General features: G+C 50.1%; 1 protein-coding gene across 6 annotated transcripts in view; it reads left to right on the top strand.

Moving 5' to 3' along the window:
• The window catches only part of ACTN4 (actinin alpha 4), a 111,567-nt gene that overhangs the window by 36,365 nt on the left and 47,482 nt on the right, over window positions 1-27,720 (top strand). For all 6 annotated transcript variants that reach the window (XM_056847585.1, XM_056847588.1, XM_056847590.1 and 3 more), the window contains exons 2-3: window positions 23,453-23,567; window positions 24,386-24,505. In XM_056847585.1, the coding sequence (XP_056703563.1) occupies window positions 23,453-23,567; window positions 24,386-24,505 (235 nt within the window). The remainder of the gene's footprint in view (window positions 1-23,452; window positions 23,568-24,385; window positions 24,506-27,720) is intronic.

The following is a 27,720-nucleotide window of genomic DNA, read 5'->3' on the forward strand; positions in this document are numbered from 1 at the left end:
CAGGCAGGATAATGCTGCTGCAGTTGTCGTGTTTGTGGGCTTCTTAGAGGCACCTGGTTGGACACTGTGTGAACAGACTGCTGGACTTGATGGGCATTAGTCTGATCCAGCATGGCCTTTCTGATGTTCTTAAGTACTTGTAAGCGGAGGAGAAACAAACTTAAGGTCAGATGTGAGCTGCTGCTAGCCACTTGCAGGGTCTTCCCCACCGTCTTCCTTAATTTGAAAAGGCTGTGGAGTAGAAGACCTATCCCTGAATTTCTCTCAAAGCCTGAGATGCCAGGGAAGGATCCTGAGATTTTCTGCATGTAGGGCAGGTTCTGTACCGCTAAGCTTCCTCTCCAAACATAGCACTGTATATTGGCTCTCCTAATAGCAATGGACTCTCAGTTTGGAGTGTATGGCATTTGACGGTAGATGCAGATCTTGAGATAGAGGGGAAGTTCTTGTTCCTTTGAGCACAGAGGTGCTTTGGTCTAGGGTACCAGTCCTCAACCTTCCCGTTCCTGGGATCCAGCTTTAGCCCACCTAGCACTATGGGACCTGCTGAGTGGCAAGCACATGGCAGGAAGTCACATGACATCGCATGTGACAAGAAGAGGAGGAACCAGAGTCTTTGAACCTGCTGGTGGTAAAAAAGGAATCATTGTTGAATGACCTTGCCTCACTGTTGTGCATGCACAGGAGACACGACACCCTTGCTGTCTGCGCATGCACACTAATAGCAGGTCCTTTAAAAAAAGCCACAGAAAAAAATGTGGCAGCTCTCTGGGGCTTGCAACCCAGCCAGTTGAAGGCCAGGAGCCTCCTGAGGTTTGTGTTGCTGATTTAGAGGGAGAGGCTGACAAGCTGTCCTTTCCTATCCCTCCTGTGCCTTTATCTCTCTTTGTGTGTCACTGTCTGTTATCAAGGTAACTGCTTGACAGGCTTTCTCTGCCTCTAATCTGGCTGATCCAGGCTGAGACCTGTCACAAGATGGTGTGTGTGGCATTCGTCACTCTCTGGCTGACTGGCTGGGACTCCAGGGTCCTTGGCTGCTTGCCTCGTGGGAAGGAGCCGGCAGTCTGGCTGGGGTTCAGAACTCAGAGGCTTTAGGCAGGTTTGCTTTCTCTCCCCTTGCCTCTCTGTACCAGCTTAACTGGTTTCCGAGCAGCAGAAGAGTCCATTATCCTTTGCCGAGGAACCTTTTGCTAGTGCCTGTGTTGGGGGACGTGGGGTTGGATCCTGGTGACCTGTTTTGCTAACGGTGTCACTTTTGGCTGTGGTGTGAGCAACCTCTTGCATCAGGGGAAAGTTCTTTGAACTGCTCCCGACTGCCAGCCCTGAAATTTCTGCCTAAAATGGTGCCGATGCGTCAGGTTTCTATGCTTCATCTGGTTGAACTGGTTGCACAGTTTGTCTTGGCCAGCTTCCAGCATGCAACATTCATTGTGGGTAGGTTGACGGTGCAGGAGGAGGATGCTGAAGACCTCCTGTGGGGTCTTCAGGGCGTTTTGTAGTACCTTGCCTCCTAGCGGAAGCAAACTCAACTATGCGAGGTAGCAAAAATTGCATTATTAACACTCTCTCTTTTGCAAATTTAGCTTAAATGTGCCATTTATGCAAGCCATAGGAATATTCTGGATGCAGAACTGGGGAAACCTTGGTGCAGAATCCTGGGGTCTACTGCCCTTGGCAGCAGCATAGATTTAAAAAAATCCTTGCCAAAGAGTGGGTGACAGCTACCTATGGTGGAATGATCAAGAATGGCAATAACTTCTCAAGTGTCCAAAGAGCTTCACGTATGCCATCTCTGTAATCCTTGCAACAGCCCCTTGAGGTAGGCTGAGAGGACCCGTTTTGTTTCATCAGTCAGAGAGGCCACATTCAGACATCGCAATAAACCTCAGTTTGATCAAACTCCAGTTAGCTGAGGTGGCCAAATGCAGGCGGTTCCACAGCCCAGGGTTTACTGGTCGGCACCAAACTTGGATTTCTAATTAGGGTTTGTATCTGACTCGCTAACTATAGTTTGTTCTAATTGTTGTGTGGGTTGTGGTGTTTATGTTCACAAACCATAGTTTAAGTAGTTCTGGCCACAGATGTTAGTATAGGGGTGGTCTCTGCTGGGAGGCAAAGCAGACAATCTGGGGTGCAGGTGTGTGTGTGTGTGTGTGTGTGTGTGTGTGTGACAGCAGCTTGGATGTGTTACTTCTGGTAGGCCAGCCAGTGTTTGTATGAACCACATTTCTCCCCATGACAGAACGCAGGGCATGTGTTGCAGCTCCAACTGAAATTTGAGCTAGGAACTCCCACACCAGCTCTCTGAAGGTCCAACGGGAGGATATAGCATTCTACACCTACTCCCTTATGAACCCGTTCAGCCACCATGATCATCTTTGCAGGCTCTTTCACCTTTTGAGAATGAGTGGGTGGCAACCCGGGAGTGGGCCTTCTTGGTCATGGCCCCCAAGCTCTGGAACTTGCTCCCCAAGGAGATCAGCCTGTCCCCTTCCTTTGCCATCTTCTGCCAGTGGGCAAAGACTCTTTTTGTTTCATTTGACACTCCCTCAGTGATTCCTCCTTCCTGACCAGAGTTTTTATTTCTTTGTACATATTTCATCTCTGTTTTTAATTCATTTTACTGATTTGTGTTTATGTGTGGGTGATTTTAATGGTTTTAAAACTTGATTTTGTCATATGTGTTTTAAGCAGTTAGCTATTTTGGTGGCCCTTGCAAGAATGGAAAGGTGGGATATAAATTTTGTAAATAAAAATTAATTGGCGAGGCACTGCAGTTGGATTGGGGCATGCATTGTGTGTACCTGAGTGCATCCAGAGCAACAACAAAAAAAGACTCGAGTTTTTGCCGCCCCATACAGATGCCCTCTCATCCTTGCCGCTCGCTCGGCACTGAAACCAGGGCGAGGCCCGCCTGGGATTGAATGGAGCTTTTCTGCTCTTGCAATGAGGGCGGGGCCCCTCTGGCAGGGCAATTAGAGCAGCACCCAGAAGGTGTGGACATCTCTTTGGCAACGAGCAGGAAAAGGAGCAGAGAATTCCCGATGGTGCCGGCAGCCCTCCTCACGGTTCATGGCCTGACAGTTAGTTGGAATCTTCATGGGAAAATGGGAGCTGTTGGGTCCCAAAGCTGGGCCACCCCCTCTCTCTCCTGGAAAGAGTGTCCCCGATGCAGTTGCGTAGACCAAAAGAGAGCTGCTTTTTTATAGTAGCTTGCGTCATGCCTGGTACTCAGGTGGGATCCCGTCTTTGGGAAGGGTGTGTGTGTCTGGGCCTGCCAACAGCAACCGTCCCATAAGCCAGGAAAGTCCGGGTGGCAGTTGAGCTCGCTGGCATGTGAAATGAAAAGCTTTGTTCGCACCAATACATTCAACAGATCTTCCCCGTCTCACTCAAACGAGGCATGACTCATCTCTCGCCTCTCCTGTTTTTTTTCCCCATGCACCAGGGCAAGTAACTGCAGGCCAGCTCCTGGCAGTTGAAATCGAAATGTGCGTACAGGCTCCCCCCACCCACCCCCGAAACCTTGGCAGACTTGAGTACAGCTAGATGTGAGCCTCTCCCATGCTTGCCAGTGCATTTCAGCTGGCTGGGGTGGGGCTAGTGATGTCCATGGACAGCTCAGCCGTCCCCAGTCTGGGTTCTGGGCTTAGGACCATCTCAAAGGGCCGTTGTGTTATAATGGCTGGTGTGTCAGACTAGGATGCGGGAGGCCCGGGTTCACATCCCCACTTGAATAGGCCTCCTGGGAATCCCGTGTAAATCACCCCTTGACCATAGGAAGCCGCATGAGGCCTCTGGTTGTGTTGGCAAAGAATGTCAAGGCAACGCAGTGGACGGGTATAGTTTGGTTCTTGGCCTCCTTCGAGGTGGGAGAAAATCACCGACTTTGCAATGTTCTGTTTCTGCCTGCTTAGGAGGGCATCTACCAGTGTGTCCTCCGCCCTCACCCTATGGGGCTTTGGATGGGGTCCTGCAAGATCTCCCTGAAATTTCATTTGCTTGATAATATTTCTGTGGAACTGAAAGTGAAAGGGGGCAGAGAAAGGTCTGGATGGGAGCAGTTGACCCTCCCGCGTATTCCAAAGTACACTGCTGTTGTGTTCTCCCAGACTTGCCCTCGTTCATGCTGAGTTGGTAGACATGTCTAGGCCAGGGTTTCCCAGCATGGAGCCCGTGGGTGCCCGGGCACCCAACAAGTGGTTTTAGAGAGTGGGTGAGGCTTTTGACCAGCAAGGCTTCTGATTGACCATTGGAGATTTGATTGGCTGTGCAGATGTTTAAAAAGTGTTGCTTTAGCCCTGCCTTCTGTGGCAGCCATTTTGTGTCTGCACCCACCACTCTGTATCAGAATTTCAAAGGTGCCCATGGGATCAAAATAATAATAATTGGGGACCCCTGGATGTCCAATTGTTGGTGAGAGGCTCGCCCAGATTTTTTTTAAAATCCCTGCACATCAAAACGAGTGCCTCATGTTCTTAGCGGGCCTTCTCCCTGACAGTTCTTTGACATGCATGGAAACTTCTAGAGGAAATTTTGGTGATGTGAGCCTCCACCAGAACTCTGAATCAGTACAGCCCTGTCACTTACCTGCCACCTGAGTGAGACCAAGACCTAATATAACCTAATTTCCCACACAGCTGAGGTTCAGAAGAAGAAGAGTTGGTCTTTATATCCTGCTTTTTTCTACCTTTAAGGAGTCATAAGCCCTGACCTGGATGGCCCAGGCTAGCCTGATCTCGTCAGATCTCAGAAGCTAAGCAGGGTCAGCCCTGGTTAGTATTTGGATGGGAGACCACCAAGGAAGTCCAGGGTTGCTGTGCAGAGAAAGGCACTGGCAAACCACCTCTGAGTCTCTTGCCATGAAAACCCCCCAAAAAGAGGTCGCCATAAGTCGGCTGCAACTTGAAGGCACTTTACACACACAAGGAGTCATAAAGCAGCTTACAGTCCCGTCCCCCCCAATAACAGGCACCTTGTGAGGTAGGTGAGGCTGAGAGAGTTCAGAGAGAACTGTGACTGGCCCAAGGTCACCCAGCAGGCTTCATGTGGAGGAGTGGGGAAACCAACCCGGTTCACCAGATTAGAGTCTGTTGCTCATGTGGAGGAGTGGGGAATCAAACTCAGTTCTCCAGATTAGAGTCCACCACTCTTAACCACTACACCACTCTGGCTTCCTTCACAATGAAGGAAGGTGTTGGGATGGAGCCCCCTTTCCCTGCTGGTTTCCATTCCTCGGTGCAAGCAAGCAGGCCCCCTGGGTTTTGTAAGAGAGGCCCTGGAGTTCAAGTTGCATGCTTCTCTGGGTGCCTCCTTGGCTCATGAAAGGTTCTGACACTCTCTGTTTTGGCTGCTTACCCACGGCAAGCTTTGGCTTGGCTGCCTGCCAGAAGCTCTAACCAGAGCTATGGCTGACAATTTCTGAGTATTTCGGGCTGTAGGATGTAGCCGGTTCAGGCACCTCTTAATCTTTCCCTTGGCCCACGCTCATTGTGCTTTTGGGAGCCAGTGCTTAAAGTAGAGTTTGCCGCCAACCACCTCCTCTTCCTGCCAGCCCTCCTGCCTCAACCGTCAGAGCTCTTATGCAAAACCAGAACTTGTGAAACCGCCCTGTTCCAAAGGTGGCTTTCTGCATCCCTCATTTAGACATCCTGCTCCCCTTTTAGCACCTCGGCAGGAAGGTGGAAGATGGTAGGTAATGCTGCTTGGAGTGGTGGAACCCAGCCAGCGCCCTGTTAGGCCAAGCCCTCTCCATGTTCTTTGTGGACTGAGCAAGTTAGAATGTCCAGCTCCTTTCCCTTCTCGCCCTTCCCAGGCCCCTAGCATTATTCTGACAGCTATACATGACTTATACTGAATGGGACCCTTTGCCCATCAAGGCCAGTATTGTCTACTCAAACTGGTAGCGGCTCTCCAGAGTCTCAGGCAGAGGTCTTTCACATCACCTACTACCTAGTCCTTTTTAACTAGAGGTGACAAGGATTGAACCTGGGACCTGCATGCAAAGCAGATGTTCTAGCACTGCACCATGGTCCCTCCCTAAAATGCACAGATGAATCTGCCCTGACTCAGACCACCAATCCATCAAGATCATTATTATCTGCTCAGGCTGGCAGCGGCTCTCCAGGGTCTCAGAAAGAGGTCTTTCTCATCACCTACCACCTGGTCCTTTTAACTGGAGATGCCTGGGATTGAACCTGGGACCTTCTGCATGCCAAGCAGAGGCCCTACCACTGAGCCATGGCCCTTGCCCCAGGGCTAGTCTGGAAGGCTGGGAGGAGACCTTAGCCTCTTTCCCTGTTTTTTTGCATCCTCAGAAGCCCCAAGAGGGTGATTTGGCCCCAGGAGTCACAGGGACTCCTGGCTCCGTTCTCCATGTTCGAAAAGGGTCAGAAGGTTGCTGGGCAACATGAGCTGATTATCCGCAGGCTGACCTTCTGGGTTAATGAAGGAGACATGCTTGGGTGACAGCACCGTCTCACACCAAGCCTCTCACCATTCCTCCACTCTTGAGCCTCCTTTGCTTTTCTTCCTGCCTCGTTCCCCCCCACCCCAACTTTTTAGCGCTGCTTGCAAGCTGGACATTGGACCAATCTGCTGTGACAGCCCAGCCGGGACTCGACGCTGTGTTACAGCTCCGTGGCAGGTGTGAGTGATGGCCACAATAAAGAGCTACCGCGAGGGCCCCTCTCCTTCCTGATCAGAGGCGGATAACTCATTCTGGCTGGGCGAGCCTTCTAAATCTTCCTCTGCTCAGTAGGTGACGCAGTTTCTAGGCTCATCATCTTGAGGGATACGTAAGAGCAGATGGCCAGCACAAAGGGCTAGGGAGAGACTTGCGTTCGGCTTCCCTGCGTGGCCATGAAGCTACTGGGTAATGTTGGCTTCTCGACCTAACCAGCCTCAAAGGGAGGTCATGAGGTTACAGTAGGAGTATGCACAGCTCCCCTCCAACTTCTTCAAGAAAGGATGCAGGTGGGATGGAATTAAACTGGGCAGGCTTATTGGGTATGGAAGAGCCGACTGAGGCTGCTACAATGTCCTTGGCTCCAAGTTTTACAGGTCCGGATACTGAGGGTAGAATCGCTGCTGAGTCAGGTTGGATTTCCCAACTCTTATAGGACTGCCCATTTGGGGAAAACGGCTTTCAAACGTTGCAATTCCGAACGTTTTCCCCATATTTGATGGGGGGGGGGAAGGAGGAAAATCTGGGAGGCAGCTCCTGCATTGTGGGGGGCAGTCCTTTTTCGGGCATGATGGTGATCGGCTCCTCCACCCTGGTCCTCTTAGCGTGCAAAAGGACAGAAACGTGTGTTCGTTCATGTAATCTCCCTATTTCCTGAAGTTCCGTGTTGGAATTTTTGGCTTTTCCAGACCCTGGTTATGGAGAAGAAACTGGACTTGGGATAGTATTTTAAAGAGTATATTATTTAATGAGATGGAGCAAGATATAAATAAAACAAGTATGGGTTCAGGGTAGTCAACTTTGGCCTGGCCCTCTGCGTGTTTACTTGGAATCCAACCCCTGTGAGTTCGATGAGTTTTGCTCCCAATTAAATGTACACTAGGTTACAGCCTTAATAGAATGATAAACTTTTGCAGAGTTCAGTGTTAACGTTTAACTTGCACACTCAGATTTCTTTCTGCTCGGGTTCCTGAGCTTTTATTCTAAAAATACAGCTTTCTGCTTTAACATGGAATGCTGAGGTCTGTTTATGGTTTCTAAGCCCATATAATAAAACCTTCCTTTTTTAAAAGGCAGTGTTTGAATTGTCTGTACGTGGAAATTTCTTCCATCAACACAGGGAACCAGTGCTTAAAATGCAGTTGTTTATACCTTTTAGTATTCCACAAATATACCAAATAGTTCAATTGTAGTGCCACATGATGTATAATACATTTTCTGTCCTTAAAATAGTAAAGTTTAGGTTTGAGAAGAAAATAAGTTTTGCATATGCTTGAAATTCCCCAGTGCTAATTTTTTTCTGCATACAAGGAAGGTGGAACAGAGTCGCTGCTGCCCGCCCCGCCTTTCCCCACAGCTTCAACATTTCCAGAATTTTACCTTTCTAGCCTGTCTCTTATAGGAGTACTGGGATAAACTCAAGTTCTGCGAATTCCCTGCATTATTTAGACACACAACACAAATGAATCTCATGCAAATATTGGTGGTTTGACCAGTTCTTCTGAAAAACCAGCTTCTGTTTGCAGGGTTTTGGTTTGTATGGGTGGATTTCTTCTCCATTCCGATGGATCCTGGGGCCCAGGGGAGGGCCGTTCTTTCCCCTTTGGAACTGGCGACATGTCGGCTGGGAGCTTCACCGCTTCCAACTCCAGTCTCTCGGCCGGGGGTTCAGGGAGCTGATATACAGAGCCTGCTGGCTTCGTGTCTGCATTTGTGTAAATGCAAATAGTGGTACTTGCAAGGGGGTGATTAGTACACAGAGAGGGTTTGTGTCGTGTCCAGGGTGGACAGAGCATCTCTGGTGTTGCCCAGCTGGTTTTCCTGGCAAGACTTCACTAATGCTGCGAAAATGCCAGGCTAATAGTGAGGTGGTAATTTTTAAATTGTTGATCAGCCCCTTCAAGCTAGCAGTCTGTATATCACCATGGCCAACAGGCTTGGGTGTCATCATGCAGATGTGGATTCTTGTGTCTGGTTTCCTTTATTTTTATTCCAGTGTCCAGAGAGTTTCAGTTTTTTCATGAATAAGAGAGCAAGCTTATACAATAGACTTTGTAGGCATAGAAGTGCGGACAAGATTTGTGCCACCTTGTTAATATTCTCAAAAATGTACTGAGGTAAGAGTTTTTTTGTAGATGAAAGCAAGCTTCCTCCAGCAGAAAAATATTGGGTGCTGTAGGTAGAGAGGTGAAGTGTGGGTTACCTGTTTTTAGAGAAAGCCAGCCTTGCTTATAAATGTCTTCCTAGGTGGCCAACCCACTTTGGATTTCAGCTGCCTCCAGAGTTCCTTGAAGTCCAGGCCCCTGGCCGCAAGAGCTCAGCTGTCAAGTCAGATTGGTGGTAGATACTACTTCTCAGGGGCACAAGCTTCAAATAGGCATAGGTTATAGATCCTTTCTGACCTAGGCAACTATAGGCCGACTTCTCTTCAACCTGCCTCTTTTTCAGCCGCACACCTGCGAGTAAGGCTCGTGAAAGCTGGCCTTGTGTGTAAAGCTTCACCTGGACCCAATTCCATCAGGTATCAGACTGTGGGCATGCTTTGGTTTGACAAGCTTTTGTCAGGACAGAGCTGTTTGGGCAGAAAACATGACCCTCTTGCTTCTCCTTCGGCCTCTCGGAAGCTCAGTCTTCCACCATACCATTCTGAGTTTTCTCGGGGGGGGGGGGACTCTCAGTGGCTCTCAGTGGCACGTGTCCTGTGGGGTTCCTCAGAGATCAGTGTCTCATGCTTGCTTTGATATTGGCATAAAGCCACAGCAAAGGCACCCCAGAGATCCAGAACTCAATGTCGTCGCCATTCTGATGGTGGGTGAGTATATGTAAAGTGCCGTCAAGTCACAGCTGACTTATGGCATTCCAGTAGGGTTTTCAAGGAAAGAGACGTTCAGAGGTGGTTTGTCATTGCCTGCCTCTGCGTAGCAACCCTTGACTCCCATCCACCAAGGGTCCTGTTAAGGGCCCACCTTGCTTCGCTTCTGAGACCTGACAAGATTGAGCTAGGCTGGGCCATCCAGATCACTGCAAGAGACATTCAGAAGTGGCTTGCCGTTGCCTGCCTCTGCATAGCGACCTGGACTTCCTGGGCGGTCTCCCATCCAAGTACTGACCAGGGCCGACCCTGCTTAGCCTCTGAGATCTGACAAGATCAGGCTCGCCTGGACCATCCAGGTTACCCTGCTATATTTTTCTCCTTTTGTCTGAGCCAGTGGAAGCAGTAAGAACCTTAAACAGTCCAGGTCCTGAGCACCCCACAACAGCAGTTCTGAAACAGTAAGTCAAGACCCAAAGTGCACAGCAATACTCCCCGGAGGGTTGTGAGGCCAGGAGGACAGAGAATGAACAGGGTGAAGAGGAGGTGTTTGATGGCTCTGCATTTAATGTGAAATGGCCCACACGATGCAGCCTCTTGCTCAGTAGCTATATCTGTAAATTGAAATAGAAGAAATGTGAAAAACAGTATAAGTATGTTCAGTGCTAACGGGGGATTCCTGCATTGTATTCTTGGGACAGGCAACGTAGTGTGGAGTTGGATCCTGAAAAGCATGTCACGTTTATGAGTTCCAGATAGCATGACTCATTAAAAACTAGGTCCCGCTTCAGAAAGTGTGAGAACTATGTCCTTAGGGGCAAAATCGTCTCTGCATGGACCTGTCTTGTCATATATACCAGCCAGGCCCTGCTCAGAAAATCCTGGAGGGGAGGTTGGCATCTGCAGCCAGCAGGGCCTTCTCAGTGCTTGCCCCCACATTGTGGAACACTCTCCCTTTGAGGGCCCATACAGGCAAAAGCCATTTGTTGTTGGCACCAGTCTTTTATTGGTCTCTGTTACATTTTGAGGGCTCTTTAAAAGCAGTCTGAAAATCTGGTAAAGTTGTATTTGGGTCATTTGGGAACCTTTGCTAACAACTCTCCTTTGTAAAGCAGCTAGAGATAATTCTTTGTCACCACTGGCAAGGCAAGTAATTTCATACCAACTTGGATGATGACAAAGGCACCAGCGAGTGGGCTGCATACCAGTAGCCATGGGCACGTGGCTTAGTTTTTGTGACAGAATCCCTTGCACCCTTCGGGATGTCGAGAACAGCATCTTAAAACAAGCTTCTATTAGAGTCCGCTGCTCTTAACCACTACACCATGCTGGCTCTCCAGGCCTTGTTTCATTGGCTGCTTCTCTTTCCTTTAAATACCAAATTACACCCCATTTCAAAATAGCACATTTAAATGCTTCCATTTTGGAACATTCCAGAACTGGCTGCAGTTTGACCTTAAGGCACGGTTGGCTCGGAAAAGACAGGGGAGAGCAAGCCAGAATCTCTTGAAGGTTGTGTTGGTGTTCAGCTCTTCTCCAGGATGTACTTTCAACCAGGCAATGTTTAACCCGACCCCTCCCTGGTTATGAGCCCCAAACACCGACTTGTGTAAAAAGGTGCGTCCAGTTAAAACGACAAAAAAAGAAGAAAGTAAAATGGCTGTTGTTTATATTGCAAACATCCGGTGCCAAGGCAATCCACATTCAGCCGTGTGCTTTCTCGAGGTGAGCCACTGAGCTGCCTCCTCTCTCAGGCTCGACTTTTTAAAGCACGACGCTGGTGTAGGCAAAAAAACAACTATAAACCTCTCCAGCAGGGACTCTTGTGTTCACATGTCTCATTTAAATCAGGCCCTACTTGTTCTGTGCAACAACATGAGGCATATACCTGCTTTGTGCAGGTAGTAGCCCTGTTAAGGAGCAAAGTCCCTTGAGCAAGTTCTTTGTCTCAACCGGTGTCACTCTTTAAAATCAGGTCTCAGCTTTATAAAGCCACAAAAGTTATGAAGCCACAGTAATTTCTACCAGCTTGTCTCTGCACGCACGCATTTAAGTTAATCATTTATTTCAGGCATGCTCCGCCAGGAAGGGAGGGGAGGAATCTGCTCTTCTAGTTTGCTCATTGCTGCCTGGTCACCTGGAGGTGGGGATTGGTCACCTGAGATGTCCAAGCAAGGGGCGGGTTTTATAAGTCTTCCTATTCCTCATGGTGCAGCGTAGGAGCTGAGGGTTCCAAGGAGAAGAGCTTCCTACGGGGACCCCCTTAGCAAATCGTGTTCTGCACTAGACAAAACAAGTACTCCTTCACTTGGAGTGAGTAACTTGTAGAATTCAATGCTACAAGATGTAGCAATGACCACTAGATTAGTTAGCTTTAAAAGGGGATTAGTTGCCTTCGTGGAGGGAGAGGTCAATCAGTTATTAGCCATGACGACAGAATAGAGTCTCCATGAACAGAGGCAGTATACCTCTCAACTCTATTGGTGGAGGATCAGGGGGCAAGAACAGGATGAGGCCCTGTCCCCCTGTGCTCTGGTTGTAGATCTTCTGAGGCTCGTTTTGGGGGCATTTGAGTACTGGTTTCTGGGCCCAGTGGATCACTGACCTGATCCAGCACGGCAAGATTTGAATTGACGGTGTTTTTCAGCTCGTACTCCTAGTCTTTCACCTCTCTGGCACAAGGAGAGCCATGGTATTGGACCCTGCTGTATCTCATTGGTGTGGGAGATCTCAAGCAGGGCAGCAGCAAGGCTGTGGATTTGGGGTGTTCTCTGAGCCTTGCAAAAGTTTGATCACTGTAAGAGGCGCATGGAGTAGAACAGCAGCAGGGCTCTCCAAAAGCAGTACACCGTCTGTGAACTTGTCCCGTTACACCTCTTCTCCCATACCCCGGGACATCCCTTCCTGCCACAACCTTCCCTTCTCCAGTTCTGCAAAGATCTCCTTCCTCCTATGCCTTCCTCCCCTTTGCTGCTCCTGATGCCTGGAAGTCCCTTCTGGATCACCTGTGTGATGACACCCCCTCTAGCTTCCTTCCTGCTGGGTGACCCTCAAAGCCCATCTTTCCCACGGAGCTATCCCCTTCTGAGGTGGCACCTCTGCTCATACCACTTGTGGAGGGGGGAGGAATGCATCTCTCCGCCCCCCCCCCACTTCCTCTCACCACTGAATGGCATACTATACCATTCCTCTCAAGCTACTGAATGGCATACTATGGATGCTCACACCAAACAGTTGAACATGACTGAATACATGAAGCTGCCTTATGCTGAATCAGACCATGGGTCTGTGAAGGTCATTATTGTCTACTATGGCCTGCAGCCGCTCTTCAGGGTCTCTGGTGAAGGTCTTCCACGTCATCTATTACCTGACTCTTTAAAGTAGAGAGGCCAGGGATTGAACCTGGGTCCTCCTGCATGCCAAGCAGATGCTCTACTGCTGAGCCACGGCCCCTCAAATTCATGTTGGAAAGTGGTTTGCTTTCTTTCCGCCCAAACACCAGAGCTCTGACTTGGCTGGCAGCAATAATCTTGGTTCCTGTTCTTAGAATCATAGAGTCAGAGTTGGAAGGGGCCATAGAAGCCATCTAGTCCAACCCCCTGGCTCATTGCAGGATCAGCTGAGAACATCCCTGACAAGTGCTTGTCCAGCCTCTGCTTAAAGACTGCCAGAGAGGGGGAGCTCACCCAACTCCCTAGGCAGCCGATTCCACTGCTGGACTACTCACTGTAAAAAGATTTTTCCTCATGTCCAGCCAGTACTTTCTGCCCATAATTTAAACCCATGGTTGTGAGTCCCTGCCCTCCTGTAAGTGACAGCCTTTCAAATCCTTAAAAAGAGCAAACATGTCCCCCCCCCCCAACTTCTTTCCAGACTAAACATTCCCAAGTCCCTCAGCCTTTCCTTGTAGGGCTTGATCAGTTCAGTGGGACTTACTTCTGAGTAAATGAGCAGTGGTCATTTGAGTCAGCCTACCTAGGACTGGGGTGCACGATGCTCTACAAAAAAGCCAGAACAGGAATTCTTTCCCTTGAGGCTTATTTCTAACAGTCTGTATTAAACAATGAAAGAATGGAATGAAGCAATACAGAGAATACAGCAGAACACAGGAGGAGAGCCCTACGGTGCAGCATGCATAGTTGCTACGAGTAAATTATTGGTTGCTCAACAGTGACCGTTCACATAACAGGGTAGTGTTGTGGTTAGAGTGTCACACCAGGCTCTGAGAGACCCAGATTGACATCCCCACTCTGCCATGGCAACCCGCCGGGTCACCCTGGACTCCCTTTCTCAGGTGTTAAGAGCGGTGGACTGTAATCTGGTTTGATTCCCCACTCCTCCACATGAGTGGCGGACTCTAATGTGGTGAACCGGATTAGTTTCCCCACTCCTCCACGTGAAGCCTGCTGGGTGATCTTGGGCTAGTCACAGTTCTGTTAGAACTCTCTCAGCCCTACATACCTCTCAAGGTGTCTGTTGTGGGGAGATGAAGGGAAGGTGATTGTAAGCCAGCTTGATTCTCCTTAAAAAGGTAGAGAAATTGGCATATAAAAACTAACTTTTCTCTCCGTGGCGCAGAGTGGTAAGCTGCAGTACTGCAGTCCAAACTCTGCTCACGAACTGAGTTCGATCCCAACGGGAGTCCGTTTCAGGTAGCCGGCTCAAGGTTGACTCAGCCTTCCATCCTTCCGTGGTTGGTAAAGTGAGTACCCAGCTTGCTGGGGGTAAAGGGAAGATGACTGGGGAAGGCACTGGCAAACCACCCCGTAAACAAAGCCTGCCTAGGAAACGTCAGGATGTCACCCCATGGGTCAGGAATGACTCGGTTCTTGCACAGGGGACCTTTACCTTTTACCTTCTCCCCCTCCTCTAGCAGCTGCTTGGCCTCTCAGGGTCCCAGCTGGCCTTTGAAGGAAGGGAAGTGCCTGCATTCTGATAACAGGATAGGAAGGGTGTGTGGTGTTTATGGAGCCCTTCCAAGGGTTTCCTATCCTTGCTAACCTGTCTTGTTGAGCGGCCAGCCCACACTGCTGTTTCCGTGCAGCATTCTGCCTTGAGCAAACCAAGTTGCTATAGAATGGGATGAGTGAGGATCAGCTGTAATTATCACTGAATCACAGGCTTGATAACGGTAACCGCTGGTTGTTGTCGGCACCCTGCTAGCTGTTGCCATTGAGCTGCTGCTTGCAAGTACCTCCTTGCCTAGGGCGAGCCAGACAAATTGCCAAGTGACTATATAGGGGTGGTTTTTGTAAACCAGGGGAGAGTTGGTTTTTTCACCACCTGATGTGGGATTTTCCAGCTGAGACTTTTACACTTCCGTGCTTGGGAAACTGTACACCCCAAATCCTCATTCCTTCACAGCCTCCAGCCCCCCAGGAAAAGTCCCAACATAAGCCGCCATAGAATGGGCCATTTTAAAATTGAACAGGCATACTCTTGAGTAATTTTTTTGGAAAGATTTTTTTAAATGATGCATACATCTGTATTTATTTATTGATATCCCACTTTTCTCCCCACAGTCAAAGCAGCTTTCTGAATGTCATTCTCCCCTCCTCCATTTTCTCACAACAGCCTTGTGAGGTAGGCCAGGCCGAGAGTTTGTGATGGGCCCTAGGTCACCCAGCGAGCTCCCATGGTGGAGGGGGAGGGACTGTGGGTCAGTGGTAGAGTCTCTGCTTGGCATGCAGAAGATCCCAGGTTCAATCCCCGGCATCTCGAGTTAAAGGGACTAAGAAGGTAGGTGATGTGAAAGACCTCAGCCTGAGACCCTGGAGAGTCGCTGCCAGTCTGAGTAGACAGTACTGACTTCGATGGACCAAGGGTCTGATTCAGTACAAGGCAGCTTCATGTGTTCATGTGTAGAAGGAGGTAGTTCGGAATTTCCTGCATTGTGCAGGGGGTTGGACCAGATGACCCTGGTGGTCCCTTCCAACTCCATGATTCTATGAAGAGGGGATTCAAACCCAGATCACACAGGGTCCTAAGTCTGCCATTTTCAATTACACCTAAGGTTGCCAGCCTCCAGGTGATGGCTGGAGATCTGCAACTATTACAACTGATCTCCAGGCAACAGAGATCAGTTGCCCTGGTGAAAATGGCTGCTTTGGCAATTGGACTCTATAGGTTGGATTGAAGTCCCTTCCCTTTCCAAGCCCCACCCTCCTCAGGCTCTGCCCCCAAAATCTCCAGGTATTTCCCAACCAGGAGCTGGCAACCCTAATTACACCACATCTCCCTTTCCACCCTATATGGCCTCAAGGTGGTTTACAAGATCCATGTAATTGCCCCAACGTACTAGTCTGTCGTTTCCCCCCCCCCAAACATTTCATCCCAGTCCTTTGCGCTGCTGATCTGGTTGTTTCTCTCCCCAGGTTCCAGACAATGGGTAAAGTTCCTCCCCTTTCCAGAAATAGGCTACCGCTTGCTATTTCTAGCTGGGGGGGGGGGCTCCTTCCTCTGTGCAGGCCCATTGAGGACCCTGGCAGATCCCTCCCCTTCCTCGGGGTTGCCTCTAAATGTCCAGTGGTGCTCCCGCATGTTCATTTCTCCGACTTGTGCGGAGAAATGCCCACGTATTTCGTAACCCTGTTAGGGTTTGGGGGTGTGCGTGAACCGCCTTTTGCATTTACGGCTTCCGCCTGCATCTCTTCTGGGGAAACGTGGAAGAGTAGCAGTGATGGAATAGCTGCTGGATCCTGAGTTCTATCTCTGGCTACATCTGCCGCTAGAAGGATCCGGTGGTTGGTGATGACCCTGACCCGGATGGCCCAGGCTATCCCAATCTGGTCAGGCCTCAGGCTTTAAGCAGGGCCGGCCCTGGTTATTTTTAGATGCGAGACCACTGAGGGAGTCCCGGGTCGCTGCGCAGGGGCAGGCTGTGGCAAACCCCCTCTGTTCATCTCTTGCCTTGAAAACCCTGTAAGGGGTTGCCATAAATTGGCTGTGACTTGACAGCACTTTCCACCACCATCACAGAGCTGGAATCTGTGCCCTGTGACAAAAGAGCTGGGGGTGGGGCACAAGAAGACTGCAGACGGAAAGGGGCGGGGGGCTGGCAAGCCTGGTGCATTCTTGCCACATTATCCAGCTTGAATGGAAGCGGGTGTTTGGGGTTACTTGGGGAGTTTAAGCTTTGCATTCTCTTGTTCGTCTTCCGTATTTTTTTTTCTGGTCCTGGGGAAGAACCTTCCCCACCGCCGCCCCTCCTGGTCAGATGAATGGCTCTTTAAAAGCTGTCAAAGCGACATTTCTGGTTGCTGAGCTCATCGCGTCCTGCCCAGATTGGCCAGCGGCATGTCGGGAAGGGGGTGTGTGGAGGGGGAGGGAGACGGGATGAGACACTGTGTGCCCTGTTCATTCACCCAGCTTCCTGGTACCACCCGGCAGAGTGAGCAGGGGCTTCTTTCCCCCCCACAGCATGCAAGGTTTCAGTTCCCAATCCGTTCAGGACTCTGGGGTTGGTTTCCTAGGAGCGTGGGAAGGAATGCCTGTATGAGTAAACCACGAGGCTGCGAAGCCCGACCCTCTGTCCCCAGGTCAGCATCTGAAGTTGGTGGCCCAGCCAGTACTGAAGGTGGCTACCAGAATCCACAGGGGCACTGGGAAACTTCTTTGTTTTATTTTATTTTTTTGGACAATATAGCCATTTTCATTTCCACAATTTCTTAACTCCCCAAAGGCACTCAAGGCAGTGTGCAAAAACTACCAGCCTTGTCATGTCGTAACACCTTTATCTGGCCCTTCGGAGTGTTCAGAGCACTTTCCACACATCTGCTCAGTAATCACTGCAACAGCCCTGCAAGGCAGGTCACAGTTATCTCCATGTTACTGATGAAGGGTCACGGCCGGAGGAAACTGTGGCTGAAGGGAAAGCTCAAAACTGGGATCTCCTGAAATGAAGCTCCCTCTCTTTGCTTTCCTATATTTAAGTGTGCAACTTCCTAGACATTTGTATGTAAGGGGCAGGCAGTTTTTGTCACTGCAAATAGGTGCTAAATGGGGGGGGGAAGCATGTTCCCTTTTGGAGGGCCACAGGATGCAACAGCGGCCTGACTGTTGTTGCCAATCTCCAGGTGGGTTATGAATTGGTCTGTTCTTGAATTGGTCTTCACTACTGTTGAACTGCATTTATGCATTTAATAGTTGTATTTTGACTTGTGAAGGACACTTTCTATTCTATACCATCACTTCATGTATAGACTTTGTGTATACCTAATCCTACCTTATATAGTCTATTACATTCTGATACTTTGAGTTTATTGTCGGTCACCGTGCTGTGTCTTTATTTGCTGCTAATCTCCAGGTGGGGCCTTGAGATCTCCCGCTATTAGTATTGACCTCCAGGTGACAGAAGTCAGCCCCCCAAGAGAAAATGGCTGATTTGGAGGGTGGACTCTTTGGCTTTGTACTCTGCTAATGACCTTCCCCTCCCCAAACCCTCCTCATGCTCCCTCCTTCCAAATCTCCAGGTATTTCCCCACCCAGAGCTGGCAACCCTCAGCTTGACAACCAGCCCTACTTTGCATTGTGGGCATATGTTTCTTTATCTTGCGGGAACACCTCTGAAATCTTCCTGCCTGCCTGCTTGAGATCGGTGGGGGAGGCCGTGCTGCTTTTTGGGCTCGGCTGGGTGTACCAGGGTGAGGCGATCCCCCTGCCCACCAAATCCCTTTTGACTCCTTGGAAGGGCGGAACCCCCATTAAGCCCTCTTTCGGGGAAGGGCTTCTGGCTTGTTTATTTCCACCCCGCCCTGTGTGGCGGGTGTGTTGCTGTCTCCTGGAGGAGCGGGCGAGGCCTCCCCCCTCATGCCAAACTGCCCTTTCCAGATTCTTTCCGATTCCCCGTCTCTTTTCTGCTGCACCTGGGTGCGCTTTGCTGGTCTTCCTGAGGGTGAGGCAGCAAGTCAGATTCAGCCTCCTTCTCCTTCTTGAAGATTGCCAAGGAGAACCCTTCAGCCGGGGCTGCCCACTTCCCTTGCTGGAACCCTCGTGCTGTTTTTCACATCAGGTGGAATCCATCTTTCAGAGGATGTGATAGGCAGAGGTGAGGGGAGAGGAAACACGCTCCGAGGAAGCCCTGGATGCTGCTGACTGAGCTCCTTGCGCTGCTTCGTCTTGGCAAACCATCGCTGGGGATGAACCAGATGCTTCTGATGGGTTTCTGAATGAGTGGGGTTAGGAAGCGTTGCTGTTGCTTTTGCAGACCGACCTCTGTGCGTGGGTTTGGAGCTGGGGCGGTGCGGGTCACTTTCTCCATGCGGGGCAGGCGGGCCCTATTTATAGTGCAAAGCTTCTGAGTAATTGGAAGGCGAGGCTGCGCTTTCCGAAAAGCCCTGCAGTTAGCAGCCACACCTGTGGCGTTTGCAATGCAGATTAATTTAAGCTCACTGAGGCGCATCCAAGTGGGGGGAAAGCTTGGCCTTTCGCCACAAGGCTTGCTGCTGTGTCGGGACAGACACTTGAGGGGATCTGTCCCCGCCTGGCTGGCTGACTTTTATAACAGTTCCTATGTTTTTGGAGGGGAGGAGCAGATATGCATTGGGGGCCCTAGTAGGAAAGGATAAAGAGGCTGGAGCTTTTCTGTTTAGAGAAAAGATGACTAAAGGGGATGTGACTGAAGCTTATAAAATAAAGCATGGGATGGACAACACGGACAGACAACTCTTCTTCTGATGTAAGGAAAGGGGAAGTTGACGGGCAAAAGGCTGTTTGCTCAACAAGTAATTAAACGGGGGTTTTTCACTGCCAGGGTGATGTAGTGATGACCACGAGCACCTTAAATACTAAAAACATTTCTGGCAGGGTATCTGAAGAAGTGAGCTGTGACTCGTGGCTCATACCCTGCCAGAAATTGTGTTAGTCTTTAAGCTGCTACTGGACTCTTGCTCTTTTCTGCTGCTACAGGCAGTGTAGATGGCTTTGAAAAGGGGATTAGGTAGATTCATGGAGGAGAGGTCCATCTGGAGCTGCTAGCCATGACAGCTCCATAGAGGCAGCAAACCTTTGAGTCAATTGATCGATCGATCTTTGCTGGCATATAAACCTCTGAATCCCAGAACTATGAGGCACCATCGAGGAAGGCCTCGGCCTCTATGCTCTGTTTGTTGGCCCTCCAGAGCAACTGGTGTGGCTACTGGGTGAAACAGGATGCTGGACTGGATGGACCGCTGGTCTGACCCAGCAGGGTCCCTCTTACGTAGCCTTAGGTTGCCAAGGCGTTGCATCTGCTTACAACTCACCATTTGAGGGGGTGCAAATGACCACCTTTGGCGAGTCAAGAAGTACTGTAGGTGACCATGCCAGGGAAGTTCTTGTGAACTGAAAGGCCAATGAGTCTTCTCTCCCCTTCCACTCCCCTTCCCCCCCCCCCGGCTGTATGCCTGCCATTAGTAATGTAGGGGTATATTAGCCACTGGTGACGTATGGAGCTGGTTTAAGGGGAACTCATTATAGTCGAATTAAACTGTGGGGGATGGTCTCCTCATCCCAGTAAGAGCAGGGGGAGCTCGTTCTCAACTTCGAGTTCAAAAACCCAGCGCAGTTCCCCTTTCTTCTGTAAAGCCTCCCCAAATCACACCAGTGTTGGGAAATGTTTATAAGCTTGCCTGGGGCCCCAGTTGTCTGGGAGAAAAGCGGGCTCATCAATATTTTAAATAAATTAAATAAAAATAGTGTGTGTGTGTCTTGAAGGGAGAAGTTTGTTCATGTGGCGGTCTGCATGCATAATCTTGCAAACAGAGGCACACAGGGAATTGCCCATTCTGAATTTTGATTTGCAGAGAGCCTCCTCTTCCCCAACTGACCTACATGAAAGCAAGAATTTGGTGGCGCCCAAAGAACCACTTTATTGTGGCATCAGCTTTGGGGGCCTAGAGCCTACACCACTGGGTGCATGAGGCGTATCTCAGAATATTTGGTCACAGAGGGGAAAAACCTGTAAACGGGGGCACGCTTCCTGCCTGCGATGTGGGCTCTAGGCCACCAAAGCCGATGCCACAAGGGAAATGTTAGGCTATAACGTGCTGCCCCACTGTTGTTTGGCTGTAGCAAACGAGGCTGTTCTTCTCGAACCCGCAAACACTGCTGCCGTTTCTCTTTGCAGCAGGGGAAAGTGAGGCGGACAGATTTTGCTCTTCTCCACCCAGAAAATAGACTGAGAACGTAAAGACAAAGTACAAAGAGGGGGAAAGACTGGGGGGGGAGGGGGAAAAGAGCGGAGGGCAGCTGGGATCTAGCTGGAAACTCACCCGTGCCTTTCCCCTTGGATCCTGCCAGAACCCAGTGAAGCCAAGGTGAAGAAAAAATTATTCCTTCCCTCCGGCATTGATCTACATGCGATCAGTGCCCCAAAAGGGAAACACCTGACGACCTGCCATTGTCCTCCCAGAAGCCACTTTTCAACGGCCACAAGTCCATGGTGGAGGGATGGCCCAGGAAGGTGTGCCAGATTTTTTGCATCTTGAGCAGCCACTCTCAAATGTAGCCTTGGTGTGAAGCATTGTGCCAGATATCCCCAACATTTTTGAGCCTGCAGGCGACTTCGGGATTCTGATGCAGGGTGGTGGGCGCAACCACGAAATGGCTGCCACAGGAGGTGGAGCCAACCGCAGACTGTCAGGGAGTGAGGTTATGCATAACTCTAATAATAACTTCAACATCTCAGGCAGAAGCTCTGCTTAACAGGAGGCCTTTTAAAATGAATATAAAAATTTCAAATATTTTCTTGCATACACACAGCTTACCATAGTCACTCAGGGAAGATCCTTGTGCTGTGGTGGCAGCTGTTGCTAAAGCAACATTAAAAAAAATCTGTACAGCCAGTGAAAAGCCCTGATGGGCAAAAGCCCCATCTGGCCCCACCCACTTTTTAAAGACTCATGGAGGGCAGCAGCATTCCCATGGGCACCATGTTGAAGACCCCTGCATTAGGCAGATCACTTCTTTGTGCAAATAGCTATTTGCCTGGCTATCCGAGAGCACCAGGTGACTGAATAGGGATGCTGCTGTCTACTGAAAGCGAGTTGGTGATCCTTCTAATGGACTCACTGCCAAGATGGTTGGTTTAAAAAACCAAAACCCTCTTCTTTATGGGCTAGTATCTGTAGTAGACTTGCTTACAAGTCTGAGCAAGGGAGTTTGGTCTCCAGCCATGCATCCGTCAAGTCATGGGCTTGTGATATGGTGTCATCTCTTCCTTTCAGGCAGGGCTGATGGCGGAAAGCAGCACGCTTGTGTAACTTCAGAATACCCCAGAATCTCACCATTTTACTTTTGAAAAGGAATCTCGGAGACCACACTGGGGGGGGGGCACTACCCCATCGTCTCATCCCATGGCTTCTTCTTTTTTTAAGCCACAGTGATTTGTCGTGTGCAGAATTCATCTCCCCCAAACACACCTCCAGCCTTCCACATGCATGCCATGTTTTCTCCCCCTCTGGATTAATTAGAACTGGAGGAAGAGAGCATAGAAAGTGAACACGGAAAGTCTTGCAATCAGCCATCCAGAGCTACATGTATCCAGCTGACTGCAATCTCCAGCCATCACTTCTTTGCCACGGACAGGCCGCTTTGCAGGGAGAAAGCAGGAGAGGGGTGCCTAAAAGTTTGCTGAACCCTTCACTCTGCTTTTCCCCTGTGGCTTTCCCCAAGCCAGGTGTTCCCGGTTCATGTTAGACGGGTGCACTAGTCTGGAACCCACTCTGGCTTGGAGGGCAACACACACACACACCTGTCTGTTGCTTCTCCCTGCAGCTGGCCCTTTCCTAACAGCACCCGGGGCCTTGGGAACCGCAAGTTGGTTGGTCGTTGTTAGGAATGGCAGATTGTCAGACCACAGTGCAAGGGGGGCTTTCCTAGCACACCAATGCTTCCTTTTCTTGAGACTGATATCCTCTTTAGAAGCAGAACGTGGCATAAAAAGGTGTGCTGCCGTTAGGAAAAGCCAGCAGGGGAATGCAGGGGGTCTCCCTCTGCAGAAATCTTCCCCCATGAGGGATTTCCTTTTTCCCTGCTGGTGACAGGAAGGCGGTTGCCTGTTCTCTGGGCTGCAGGTGACCCCAGTCTTTGGAGGTGCCATCTTTCATGCCAGCTGTGTCTCCTCCCTGCTGACAGCTTGGTTGAAGGGGAGATCTGCCCCTGTAGGTCTGCCATTGGGAAGAGGGAAGCTTGCTACCTGGCAGGTATGGTTTTGTGCAGTATGTGTGTGTGCCAGAAATGTCTTTCCTCCCGCTGGGAAGACCCTGGTGCCCTTAGCACTGAGCCTTATTCCTCCATCAATGCCTTGGTCCCTTGGGCATTTCCTCACCCATATGTTCACACCTGAGAGCCAGCGTGGTGTAGTGGTTAAGAGCAGCGGACGCTATCTGGAGAGCCAGGTTTGATTCCCCACTCCCCCACATGATGCCCGTTACATGGGCCAGCCACAGTTCTCTCAGTAGTCTCTCAGCCCATGCGGAGGCAGGCAGTGGCAAACCACCTCCAAACGTCTCTTGCCTTGAACCCCCTACGGGGTCTCCGTAAGTCACCTGTGGCTTGACGGCACTTTGCACCACCAAGCCTCCCCCTGCCGCTGGGCTGGCAGGGCCTTTGCAGCATGTGGAAACGGCCGGCTGCTTCTCAATGCTTTCCAGCTGTGTACCTCTGCAGCACAGCAACAAACGGTCACAGATGCAGTACTTCCCAGTTCAATGTTTGCTTCTTTTTTTGGGGTGGGTGGGTGCTGTGCTGAATTTGGGATTCTCTGAGGGCATAAGGAGCCATCTGGGGACTTCTTGTGTTTTATTGTGGGAAAGGCTGTGGTCCCGCAAGAGGGCGGGATGATGGGGGTGGAATTCGGCCTCCAGAGAATACTAGCTTTCATTTAAAGGAACCAGCGAAACCAGCGTTTGCTATCTATAGCCTCCACCCGTCGCAGCGCCTCACCTTCTTTCCCCTTGCTTCCTCCCCTCTCTTAGACCTTCACAGCATGGTGCAATTCCCACCTGCGGAAAGCTGGCACACAGATCGAGAATATCGACGAAGATTTCCGCGACGGCCTCAAACTCATGCTCCTGCTGGAGGTCATTTCAGGTGAGGCTCCCAGTCGCTGCAGCAGCTCTTTGTCCCTCCTCCCTTCAGATTCTCGTAGACCTTCCACTCTCCTCAACGCAGGGGTCTGTACTTCCACCACAAACTCCCGGAGACGTTCAGTGTCCCCCTCTTTGACATCTCAGGTGGGATGTGACTGGGCCTCTGGGCAGCCAGCTCATCCCCACAGTAAAGGCATTCCCAAGTCCATTAATGGGCAACTGCTCAAGAGGTCCGGTGGGGACTGTTCTGTGAGAAGGCTTACTGCTCTGCGGGTGTGGATGACGCTCAGCCCACTGCAGAGAAGACACTTGACCGGGGGCAGAAAGGTAGCAGGGGCAGAGTGTGGTCGCCCCCTCCCCAGTTTTCCAGTCCTGCACTTGGAATTAGCCATACTAGTTTGCACAGTTGTTGGCCAGATAACCTGGCTCACAAGGCTGGGGTTCAACAGAATAGGAGGAACTGATCATCATGAGACACACACACACCCCGCACTGGCCACATGTTTTAAGGCTTTGCATGAGACCAGGGCTTGGTTTTGCTGATGCCCTCAGATATGGGTTCCGTCCCGTCTGTCAGCATCCCTGTTTGGGGAAGAAAAAAGAAAGAAAAATAAAATAAAGGAAGCCTTGTAGCAGCCTTTTTTCTCCAAAGTCCCCACCCTGAAGTAACATCAGATTTTTCTGATCCTGGTTTTTATAGTGTGGCGCAAAATCCACTGAGTTCTTGTCTTGTTAAACCTGAACTCTGTGTCCAAGGCAGCTAACTCTTATCCTCTTCCCTTCTCCCCCCCCCCCCCCAAAAAAATTTGCCTCTTTCAGGGGAGCGATTGCCAAAACCGGAGAGAGGGAAGATGAGGGTGCACAAGATCAACAACGTGAACAAGGCTCTCGATTTCATAGCAAGCAAAGGAGTCAAACTGGTTTCCATAGGAGCTGAAGGTAAGCTAGCGTCGGCAGGGTGGGGACAGACACTCTTTATCTGTCCCTCTTGATCTGTTTCTTGGGCAGAGAACCTTGAAATGAAGATGCTGGAGACCAAATTTTTTGGGCATCCTCAGTTTATGCTTCACCACAAAAGCTGCGGCTTCTCCCCACCCCTTTTAAGCAAGCTCTTCCTGATATCTGTACCCTCTGAGATTCTTTTCTCCAGAATTGAACAAGCAGGTGCTCGGCCTCTGTGCTGTGGTCTCCAATAGGATCAAAGCAGAGCACTGGGCTAAAAGAAGGCTTTAGTGAGCCCAGGGGAAGTTGCCTTATACCCCGAGGAAGTGGAAATCCTACAGCTGCCAACCCAGGCAGTTTGGCATCTCCTGCCCCACCCACAAAGGGAGGGGCTCTGGGTGGGGGCTTCATGTGGACCAGAGCATAGCTCTGTGACTGCAGAGTTTTGCTGGGTATATATCTGAGAGCCAGTTCCAATGTACTTTGGAGACCCAAAGTTTGAATTCCTCACTCAGCTGTGAAGTTCGCTTGGGAAAACATTTTCTGGCCCTAGCCTGTGTCAAGGTGTTAGTTTATTGTTGTTACGGTCATAGACCAGCATGTTGTCTCAAGGTGATTGTGAAGGGTTGACTGCAAAGGACCCCCCCAAAACCTGTGAGGTCACTGGAGGAAGGTCAAAGGTACCTGCGTGGTGGGTGTATCTCATGCTTAAAAAGACAGTCAGCTGACCAGCGTACTGATGGGTAGGCCAAGATTCCGCGAAGTGCAGAAAGAAGTATAGAAGTGTGGGGGCAAAATTCAGCCTTCTGAATGCCTCTCAAAGTGAGGGCTGACAAGAGCAGCATCTGTTCAGTGTGTTGTGTATAAAATGGAACATGGGTCTAATTTCGTATTTGACTTGATTGCATTTTTTAAAAGTTTCTAGCCCTCATGACTGTGAAGTATACTCCAATAGTGTGTGGGAGCAATCCTGCTGGAATCTTGGAAGCCGGAAGACCTGCAGGATAAGAATCCCACTGACTGGGGGAGGGAAGTTCAGCATCCTTGCTTCCCCCCACCCCCAGTAACAACATCAGAATAAATAGTGCAAAACGAGAGAGATTTCTAACTGAGCCTTTTATCCCACTCTCCCATGCAGTTTAGAGCGGCTTGCTGTACACAAACCTCCTCCTCCATCCTTTCCTTTCTCTTCCTGCATCTGCGGGAAGCCGTGTTTGCAAGAGGCAATTTTTAAAAGCGCTTTGGGAGCTGTAGAGGAAGGGGAATGCAAACTCCACTGTCTGCGGTGGCTGCCCGAAGGCACGATCCTTTCCTCCAGGGCTTGTCAGCTGCTGGGTGCTTTGGAACAAATTGGAACAACCATCCAGCCAAACATTTCTTGTTTATTCTTCTGGGCCTCTGAGACTGATCCTTCTTTGAGCCTGGCCAGATTTGCACTAAATTTCTTACAAGCTTTTTTCTTTGGAAAGTAGAAAATCTCTCCTCCTCCCACTCTGGTCAGATTTTTCTTTCTCTGCGCGGTTATTCCTTACTAGTTGCTTGCTGCTTCTCCGCACACTGCATGGATTTAATTTGCGTTGGGCGGGTCGAGAAAAAACTTCCCCTGGTTAAACTGCAAGGGTCATGGGGGTGGGGGAGAGGGTTGCTGCTCTCTTGCTGTCTCACCCTACACAATGCGATAAAGTTAATTGTTTGTAGCCAAATATTTTCATGGCTGAATTTGCAACGAGGCATGGGTTTAAAGCAGAGAATTAGCTACAGCCCTTCTGCCAAAGAAGAAAAAGAAGAGTTGGTTTTTATACCCCACTTTTCTCTACCTTTAAGGAGTCTCAAAGCAGCTTACAATCACTCTCCCTGCAACAGACACCTTGTGAGATAGGTGGGGCTGAGAAAGTTCAGAGAGAACTGTGACTAGCCCAAGACCACCCAGCTGGCTTCATGTGAAAGAGTGGGGAAACCAACCCGTTTCTCCAGATTAGAGTCTGCCGCTCTTTACCACTACACCACGCTGGCTCTCAAACAGAGTCGACTGTCTATTTGTTCAGTTCAAGTTGTCAACTTTCACCTGGAGCTCCTGACGGTGGGCCTTTGTGCCTCTTCCTCTGCTCCTCTCCCAGCCCTCCTTCTCTCCAAATGGCTCCTGCCCTGCATCCTCCTCCCCTCAGGCTCCTGGCCCACTTCTCTCGTCATCCCTTTGGTCCCTAGCTCTTGCTCGTGGCCACCTCCTTCTGCAGGGTTACCTATGGAGAAAAGAAATTGAGTCTCTAAAAAGTTGCTAGCCATTACTCAGTGGAGCGTCCATGAACACAGGCAAGTCTGCCTTTGAATTCCTGACATCAGGAGCAAGCAGGGGGCCTTGCATGTAAGCTTAACAGGGGCAGTTGGCTTGCTAGATCCAACATAGGGTTTTTTTTCCATTTTTGGAGTTGGTTGGATTCTGCAGACCTTTTCTGCTGGTGGAAACATCTTCTGTTAGGAGAAGTAAAACACCTCGGCTAGCAGGATGGATCAGTAGGATCTAGCCCATTGTATACAGGGTGCTAACAATGTGTGAGTTGTCCACCTCCCGCTATTGGTCTGAAGCGGACAGAAGCTCAAGGGTCTGCCCTTTGCTGCTTCATTGCTCATCCTGGTGATGCTAAGGCTGGACAAAATTGAACCTCTTGTCCTGGAATGGCCCCATGGATCCAGCATCAGTCAACCTCTCCTGCCTTTTGGGACCAAACCTGGGAAAGCGAGTTGCCCTTGAAGCGGAGAGCCTGTCCTAACAAATGCCGTGTTCATCAGGCGTGGCATGTCAGGTTACAGGAGTGTTTGCCAAACTGGTTGCCCTTGCAGCTCTTCCCTCCCATCCCCTGCAATGCCTTCCTCGTCTCTGCTCAGAACCACCCTCCACTCGAACCCTTCCAACTTCCAAACATTTGTGTTCGCCTTGGGAGTTTGTCTTGGGAGCGCTGGCCAGATTCTCTGCCTGGTTGCTTCCGGAGAACCTACTCTTCGGGGCCAGCCGCTCGCTCGGCCCTGAGCATCTTAATTACCCCAGTAGCTGACCACCACCCCCTTCCGCCTTCATCTTGCCCGCACTTGGAAAGGCTAGGCACAGAACCTTGCAGGAGGATCGACAGCTGCATTCAGGCTTTCTGGTGGCTCACATGTGCTCCATGTGGAAAAGAAGGGGGGGAAATTACAATTCTGTGCCTAGATGATTACAA

The sequence above is a fragment of the Euleptes europaea genome, chromosome 3 (genome assembly GCF_029931775.1).
Source record: "Euleptes europaea isolate rEulEur1 chromosome 3, rEulEur1.hap1, whole genome shotgun sequence".
NCBI classification, from domain to species: Eukaryota; Metazoa; Chordata; class Lepidosauria; order Squamata; family Sphaerodactylidae; genus Euleptes; species Euleptes europaea.